This window comes from Hippoglossus stenolepis, chromosome 2 (assembly GCF_022539355.2).
Source record: "Hippoglossus stenolepis isolate QCI-W04-F060 chromosome 2, HSTE1.2, whole genome shotgun sequence".
In the NCBI taxonomy this organism is placed as follows: domain Eukaryota; kingdom Metazoa; phylum Chordata; class Actinopteri; order Pleuronectiformes; family Pleuronectidae; genus Hippoglossus; species Hippoglossus stenolepis.
Window position 1 is genome coordinate 32242198 of NC_061484.1, and position 9002 is coordinate 32251199.

A 9002-nucleotide genomic window follows, 5' to 3' on the forward strand; every position below is an offset into this window, starting at 1 on the left:
CCAACTTATAACTTATGTATTATTTATCTGTATGTAGCAGTTTTAATCTCTTTTACTAAACATCATGCAGAGTAAAATAAAATCCTCTCGACATTGGCTAAAATACTTGAAAATACTATTTTATTTTGTTCCTTTTTGACATTTGTGTGGTTTCACTTTGTAACTGCAGCTTGTGTCCGTCGCTGAAGCTCGTACTTGTGTGATCAGTGTTGTGATACTGTTATTACCACAGGAACTTTAGGAGGTTTCATCCTCTGGGGAACATGAATCTCTGAATGAAATCTAATAAAACATCCAATGGCTGTTGAGAGTTGAGGAAGCGACGTGTGCGTGGGCGCCTGTGGACTGAAGATGAGGAGGCTGTTAAAGAGCCGAGAGCGTCGGTGAACACACGGGCTGACAGCTGACGGTTCAGCCGCCTCCACAGCTTCCTGCATCGTCTCTCACGCTGGTTGTTTCTGACGCTCGCTCTCCTCCATCAGAACAGAAACCAGGCGCCGTGTTTCCCTCCACGCACAAACATTATGTTGAGCTAATGAGAACCCTGCTGCGCGACTCCTACGCTCACAGATGGAAATAGCAAACACGTTGTTGAAGTTTTGGAAGTGTCTTTTCGTGTTTCCTGTTTGTTTGAGCGCCAGGTGACTCTGCAGCGTTCAGGGAGCTCAGGCGTGTTTTCATCCACGCTGACATTTCGGGTGTGATCCTGCTGACGGAGCTTTTCTAAGTGTTGATGGATTCTGCAGAACTGAGCTGGACTTTCTCCCAGGAAATCACCTTCGTTGTAGAAAAGACAAACTCGTCAACACCAAAGTTAAATCTTCTTTTGAATCTACTTATATCTGTTTCGCTAACAAGCAAGCTAACTCCATACTGCTTGAAGACCTATTATGAAGTCTTTAAAATATTAAAATATTGAAACAGCTGGAACGTCAATAAATCATTAGAAAACACTGTTGATCTCATCATAAACTATAAATAAAGACACGTCTCCAATTCGTATTTGACAAATCTGAAGCCAAAACATCCCAATGAGGTTTGCCACCTTCTTCTTCTTCTTCTTCTTCTTCTTCTTCTTCTTCTTCTTCTTCTTCTTCTTTGAGAGAGAAACCTTCTTTGAGAAACGTTTTTTGAACGTACACTTTTTTTGTTTGGTTCATGTCAAATGTGCTAACCTGGAGGAGGAGGGGTTTATGACCTATACTGCAGCCAGCCACCAGGGGCGAGCCAGATGTTTTGTCTTTACTTTTATGAGGTGTCATGTCGTCCATCTTTATTTACTGTCTTAAGGTCTCACTCAAACTGTTACTCACCCAAAATGGCCACCACCTCGTCGTCCTGGATGACCTCCAGTGACCCCGACACCACGAAACAGAGGCTGTCCACGCTCTCTCCGGCGTGGAAGATGAGGTCGCCCGGCGCGCTGTGGACGGTCTGGAACTCCATGGCGAGGGCTCGCAGGCAGCCGTCGCTCGCCAGCCGAAACCCCGGGTGTTCCTTAAACACCTTCCTGTTGAGGTGGACGCAGATGTCCGCTCGCATGTCCTTGGGACAGATCTGCAGGACCTGTGGACACAGTCGAGTCAAACTGGGGTTAGACAGAGTCAGACCAGGAGCCAAAGAGAACGCAGAGAATGAATGTAGAGCGTCGCACGTCTGAATCCTCTGTGCCACTGTCATGAGGCGGGACTGAGGCGTTACCTTGTCGGTGTCGATGCCTCTGGACATGGACCAGGTGGACACAATGTAATCCATCACTCGCTCGCTCAGACCTTTGGGGACTTGGTAGAGTTTGAGGAAGTCTCTCACACTGTTGAGCATCTCATGGTAGCGGTTTGTGTTGGCGTACATCTGCTGGAAGATGGTGGTGACGTTACCGAAGATGGTGGCGTACAGCAGCGCTGCAGAAAGGAAGGAAAACTATATTTTATATACGACAGCACAAGTTTAGACACGACATGATGAAAACATCCACATTTACGAGATCCGGTTTCACATGAACGCAGCACGAGAGGATTTTCAAATCTTCACTGATTTAAAAACGTGTGAGTCAGAGAAAACCGGTTTTTAATCTTTTAATCGTGTGAACGCACACATCAGATGTGACTTCAGAATAAAAACAAACGTGGAGGTGAAGTCGTCAGATGGTTGGATTGTTTGTGTGAAGCTCTTCTGTCTCTCACTTTAAGATTCTTCAGCAAAACCCTTCCTGCGCCTGTGATCGTGGGCAGACGGACAGTTGGTGTCACCTGGAGGCTCGGCTCGGACTCAGCCCCCCCGACCCGTCAGCAGACCCAGGGTGCTGAGTCAGGCCAGGGGGGAGGAGCCGTGGATCTGACAGTAAGTCACCGTGACCTTCAGAAAGGTCAAAGTCCAGTGTCAGCGCAGCGGTGGAGCCGAGACAAGAGGACGGGTCCAGAACCAGGACCAGAGCTTCACCGCTGAGAAGCAGGACTCAACGTTGTTATTGTTATTTTATTGGACTAATTACTTCTATTCTATTTTCCATTTTCAATTTGCCCTCTGGAGTATCTGAAACGTTTGTATAGATTATTAGTTTATATAAACTGTTTAATATATTCTCTCATATTATTTTCATAAAAAGATTATTATTCAAAATTTTGGCGACGTATTCTCTGATAAAATAGATCCTGGTTTAATCCTAACCCAGTTACAGTTTGTCCCTCCGAGGCTCCTGTACAAGTGGACTTTATTCCACATGATGGATATTTCATTTGAAATGATGTCAACATGTCATATTTATGAATATTAGACTTCTGATGGTCCAGGGAGGGACATTTTAAGGATGTGCACTCAACATGTCAGGGAACGAAAATCCTATTTTGAAACATTGGACGATCGCAGCAAAGGACACGTTGTCTGACCGCAGCGTCATTTCCATGTCATGTGAAACAGGTTTAGTTTATAAACCTGCTGACGGACGGCCGACTCAGTTCCTCAGATACGAGTCTCGTCCAACTTCTCGTCAGGACACAGAGTTAAAGAGTGGACAGAAGCACCGACGCCACTTCAGCCATTAAAGTGTCTCTGTTACTTCAGCTGCTTGAATTTCAGAGAGTCAGGAGCTGATCAGGGGATTGATCCGGTATCAGGTGGAACTAGAGAATCCATGGAGATCATTTATTATTTATTTAAGCTTGGTGCTGAATGCTTTGATCTTTGCTCTGGAGCAATACAAACTAATTTACATATTTCACCTTTAAAGTAAAGTACGGAAAATGTTTATGTCGGTGGTTTATTCTCTGTGGGACGTCAGGTCACACAATAAATCTCCTGGTCCAGTCTGAGGGATAAACGATGTTCTGTTCTTCCTCTCAGATCCCGTCCTGGACGCTGCTTGGCGTCAAAGACACAACTTTCCATCACCCAACCATCTACTCATAGACGCTGTGGGACAGGAAGCTGACACGAGGAGGAGGAGGAGCGAAAAGACAACACTCAGCTATCTCATCTAAAGCTGCTTTCAGACAGGAGCTGAACCACTGACGTGTTCCTGACGTGTTCCTGACGTGTTCCTGACGTGTTCCTGACATGTTCCTGACGTGTTCCTGACGTGTTCCTGACATGTTCCTGACGTGTTCCTGACGTGTTCTGACGTGTTCTGACGTGTTCCTGACGTGTTCCTGTGTTCTGACATGTTCTGACGTGTTCCTGACATGTTCTGACGTGTTCGCTTCTGACGTGTTCTGACGTGTTCTGACGTCCTGACGTGTTCTGACGTGTCTGACATGTTCCTGACATGTTCTGACGTGTGTTCTGACGTGTTCCTGACATGTTCTGACGTGTTCCTGACATGTTCTGACGTGTTCTGACGTTCCTGACGTGTTCCTGCGTGTTCCTGACATGTCTGGTGTTCTGACGTGTTCCGACGTCCTGACATGTTCTGACATGTTCCTGACGTTCCTGACGTGCTGACATGTTCCTGACGTGTTCCTGACGTGTTCCTGACGTGTTCCTGACGTGTTCCTGACGTGTTCCTGACATGTTCCTGACATGTTCCCCGTGTTCTGACTGTTCTGACGTGTTCTGACGTGTTCTGACGTGTTCTGACGTGTTCTGACGTGTTCTGACGTGTTCTGGCGGTTCTGACATGTTCTGACGTGTTCCTGACATGTTCCTGACGTGTTCCTGACGTGTTCTGGACGTTCTGTATGTGAGAACACAAATATCTGAGTCAGTTGCTCTGGACATTTTCTGGAACTTTTCCTATAAAATGTCTGGAAAATGTCAATGAGTGATCGAGTTGATGAGGTTTCTGTCACGTGACGGACGTGAGCTGTCAATCACGACGTCTCAGATAACGAATTGATCAGAAACACTTGAACATCAGAGACAGAAGAACGACCTGAAACGACAGAAACATCTTTACAAACATTTATTTCACGTCTCCTTTGGTTTTGATGACACTTCGCTGTTATCGTGTCGTCCATCTTTATTTTTCAGTTCATGGTGATAAACCAAATGAAAAGCAGGAACCTGAAGATCAAAGGGTCTGAACAGTGTTGGTAATAAATCCAGTCAGAACATGAACAGAAGATCAGAAGGTAAAAGTAATGTTGTGGTGTCGGAGGTGCAGTCTGAGAGGGGGATGTGATGCAGACGAACGGATCGTAGAACCTGGAGTGACACCAGAGTGACACCAGACGACGGCAGCTTCCGACGAAGGAGACAGATCGTCAACATTAAAGCTCTTTGTCCCTCGGCTCAGTGAAGAAAAGCTTTTACCAGCAGACGTCTGCTCGGCTCTGGAAAACCTCCACAGCCTGTCTGTCCACCTGCTCACCGACCCACGGCTACAAGGACGTACTTTTACTTTCACAACTACAACGAGAAAATACTTTACTTTCCTACTTTACGTGGATTTGAAAGCTTTAGTTTTCAGTTAGATCCTCAAATAAAAACAAATGATGAGTTTCTGTTCCATTGAATCAGCTCTGATTCTTCAACTGGATCAGTTCAGGATTCCTGGTTCCTTGGTTTGTGTTTTTTTTAAATACCCACTCTATTACCTTTAGGTTTTAAAACTCATCACTGTTGCTATGGTAACACTAGTCATTGATTCTCCATGTGGTTCTACTCTGGGAGCTGAGGCTGGTGCTGGTTGTTCTCTTCCTGAAGGAGGTCATGTGACAGGAGCCTGGCGAATCAGTGAAGGCTACGTCATAACAGAAAATGTGTTCAATTTAAAGTCGATGCAGATTCATGAGGATCTTTATCATCCTGTGTTTGTCTTTAACAAACGCTGTGAACAGTTTCTACTCTCACAGCTGCAGCAGCTGCTGGAGTCACATATTGTCTGTGGTATCAAATATTACTGAGCCGTCGCCTGCAGCCGTCAGGCAGGATGCAGACGTCCTGCTGAGCAGCTGCGTGAGAGACCGAGGAGACTGCAGCAGGAGGACACGAGTCCAGCTCATCTGACAGTACTGTTAATATTTCAGAGAGGAACTCCATCAGCGGGCCTCAGCGTGTCACGCCTCGTCACGCCTCGTCACGCCTCGTCACGCCTTGTCACGCCTCGCCACGCCGCTGCTCACGGAGAGGCCCCGTCCGTCAGTCTGGATCGAACAGACGACTCTATAAAGAAGTACTGACTCTTTTTTACAGGAAAGCATTTCTAACATGCGACTTGTAATTATTTTCATTACAACAATCAGTCGTACAGAGTGTTGTTCCTGATCCCCCCATCTCTCTCTTTTCTACTCCTCTTTGCCACCCGCCTCCTCTCTTCCCCATTTTCTCTGCCCCCAACCACTCAAGCTGCTCATCTGTGAGTCGTCTCCTCCAGGTTTGTGATGAGACATGAGCAGAGTCTCCAGGTGAGACGTCACAGTTAAGGTCAAAGGTTAAAGTCGATGCTTCACACCAGTCGACACAAGCAGCACCAACAGGTGAGTCAGTGTTTGAGGGTTTCATTTAGTGTCCTGATGTAAATTCATATTGTTCCATATTGTTCAAGTGCATATTTTAAAATCCGTCATCCACAGAAACCTCACACACCGAGTCTGATGTTTTATCATTTCATTTGTTCCGAGACAGAGCAGTGAGGGGGAGTTTTGTGGTCGTAACATTTTTTGAATCAATGTGAAACATAAATTAATATTAGACCTTATGTTGGTTTGTTTGAATAAATGTGTAGAGGATGTTTGTACCTTGTTGTGGGGCAAGGAACTGCCTATTATATTATATTATATTATATTATATTATATTATATTATATTATACTATATACTGAGACTTTTAAATCACAGATCAAATATTTAATGTTCTCTCCTTCACTCTTTCTGACTCAGAGAACGAAGTGAGGAAAAAGTTTCTGTCGTCTGGAGGCCATTGACAATGCCACAAAATTAATTTGTGGCATTTAACTCATTAACTGATTCTTGGCGATGTCTAGTTTTTCCTATTTTCAAATTTACACATTTTCTTTTTTCATGTGATTATTGTTTTTCGCCAGATTTACAGATTTTCAAACCCCTTAGCAGCTTTTTTTCAACAATGCAAGTCACAACGAAACTTTCTGCTACTTTTGGCAGAAGACGTCCGTCCTGTGAGCCGAGTCGAACCACGACCCTGAACTCGCCCTGACCCCGACGATTTCACAGCGTCAACGCTAAGGTCTGAGCTAAAGCAGATGTTAAACTTCACTCTGTCACTTCTCTATTATGCTAACTCTTTAATATGCTGATTGATGCTACGTCCACACGACTTCGTTTTCATTGAGAAACACATCAACTCTTCCACAGACGTGTCTGACAGGAAATAAAACTGATACAGAGTCAAAGTGCTGGTGTGGACGGAGATGGTTTAGTTTTAAAACCTATTCGTATGGATGTAGCCTGGCTGTTCACACTCCAGGTTTGAATTACCACTTCCTGTTTCCCTCCTGTTCTCAACATGTGAAATGATCCAGATTTCATTTGCTCACGACAGCGACTGAATTTGAGTCGCTGATAAAAACCTTGTGAAGCTTCTTCCTGGTTGTGCCAAAAAAGATCTGAATGTAGCTGCAGTGAAAACGGGCGATAAATAGCAACCGATAACATAAAGGACACATACGATCGTTCATTCCAGTTTCAATATGTACGATAAAAACAGCACATGTACGAGCACTGCGTTCATTTGACCTCCTGCTAACCACTGGTCATTAGTGTTGTAAGAAACGTACACGTCTTTACTGACGTTTCACTGACGTACGAAGCCTCGGACGTCGTGAGTCACGTGGAGAGGGAAATCCGATTAACAGTTTGTCATCAGTACGTGAAATGAGCTTTAAACATCCGATAACATACTGATCGTTCTTTTAACAGATGTTTTGAACATCTGTCGGATCAATAACGAGAAATGAGAGCAACTTACATCCGATCATCATCATGGCCACGGCGAAGATCTTCTCTCCGTCCGTGTTTGGCGCGATGTTTCCGAAGCCGATGCTGGTCAGGCTGGTCATGGTGAAGTACAGCGAGGTGATGTAGACCGAGTCTTTGCTGGGCCCGCCTCCCAGCGGCCCGATCCCGAGGCATTGAATCTGTAGGCGTCCCGACTGTCTCTCCCAGCAGGTACAGCCAGCTGTCCATTCTCACCGTGTTGGCGTCCCCGTCGATGACCTCGTAGTCTCCGATGCTGTACCAGATACAGGCCAGCCAATGGGCCGCCAGCCCGAACACGCACACCAGCAAAACTAGAACAGCGGCGCCGTACTCGATGTAGTGGTCCAGCTTCCTGGCGACCCGACCCAAACGCAGCAGACGGACGACTTTGAGCGAGCTGAAGAGACTGCTGATTCCTGTGGAGGACCAGGAAGAGATGCTGCATGAAGAAGACAAGGAGCATCGTCTGAACTATAACTGAATCTACTGGAAACACGTCTCACTCTGTTTCTAACTGAGCGAAGAAACCGTGTCGTGATGTGACTTCAAATAAAAGTCGCTCTCTGTCAGAGAGTGGAAACCTTTCTTGATGCTTTTATTTTGTAAAGGCTTTCTTTGATTGAAAAGCTGGTCGAGCTCTGAACGCTCTCGTCCACTTCATCGTCTCTTCTTTGAGAAAATGTTTTCAGCTGCTGCTCTTTTCAAAACCTCTGAGCATCTTTTCAAAACCTCTGAGCATCGTCTCTCTCTCTCTCTCTCTCTCTCTCTCTCTCTCTCTCTCTCTCTGTCTCTCTCTCTCTCTCTCTCTCTCTCTCTCTCTCTCTCTCTCTCTCTCTCTGTCTCTCTCTCTCTCTCTCTCTCTCTGTCTCTCTCTCTCTCTCTCCCTCTCTCTCTCTCTCTCTCTCTCTCTCTCTCTCTCTCTCTCCTCTCTCTCTCTCTCTCTCTCTCTCTCTCTCTCTCTCTCTCTCTCTCTCTCTCTCTCTCTCTCTCCCTCTCTCGCTCTCTCTCTCTCTGTCTGTCTCTCTCTCTCTCTCTCTCTCTCTCTCTCTCTCTCTCCCTCTCTCTCTCTCTCTCTCTCTCTGTCTCTCGCTCTCTCTCTGTCTGTCTGTCTCTCTCTCTCTCTCTCTCTCTCTCTCTGCTCTCTCTCTCTCTCTCCCTCTCTCTCTCTCTCTCGCTCTCTCTCTCTCTCTGTCTGTCTCTCTCTCTCTCTCTCTCTCTCTCTCTCTCTCTCTCTCTGTCTCTCTCTCTCCCTCTCTCTCTCTCGCTCTCTCTCTCTCTCTCTCTCTCTCTCTCTCTCTCTCTCTCTCTCTCTCTCTCTCTCTCTCTCTCTCTCTCTCTCTCGCCTCTCTCTCTCTCTGTCTCTCTCTCTCTCTCTCTCTCTCTCTCTCTCTCTCTCTCTCTCTCTCTCTCTCTCTCTCGCTCTCTCTCTCTCTCTCTCTCTCTCTCTCTCTCTCTCTCTCTCTCTCTCTCTCTCCCTCTCTCTCTCTCTCTCTCTCTCTCTGTCTCTCTCTCTCTCTCTCTCTCTCTCTCTCTCTCTCTCTCTCTCTCTCTCTCTGTCTCTCTCTCTCTCTCTCTCTCTCTCTCTCTCTCCTCTCTCTCTCTCTCTCTCTCT

General features: G+C 46.1%; 1 protein-coding gene across 1 annotated transcript in view; it reads right to left on the reverse strand.

The window, feature by feature from the left end:
• Positions 1–1305: 1305 nt before the first annotated feature.
• The window catches only part of LOC124854865 (potassium voltage-gated channel subfamily H member 1-like), a gene marked incomplete at its 5' end in the record, with an annotated part of 14320 nt that continues 6623 nt past the window's right edge, over positions 1306–9002 (reverse strand). The window contains 4 exons of the mRNA XM_047343511.1: positions 1306–1566; positions 1702–1901; positions 7380–7569; positions 7604–7806. Of these exons, the coding sequence (XP_047199467.1) occupies positions 1306–1566; positions 1702–1901; positions 7380–7569; positions 7604–7806 (854 nt within the window). The remainder of the gene's footprint in view (positions 1567–1701; positions 1902–7379; positions 7570–7603; positions 7807–9002) is intronic.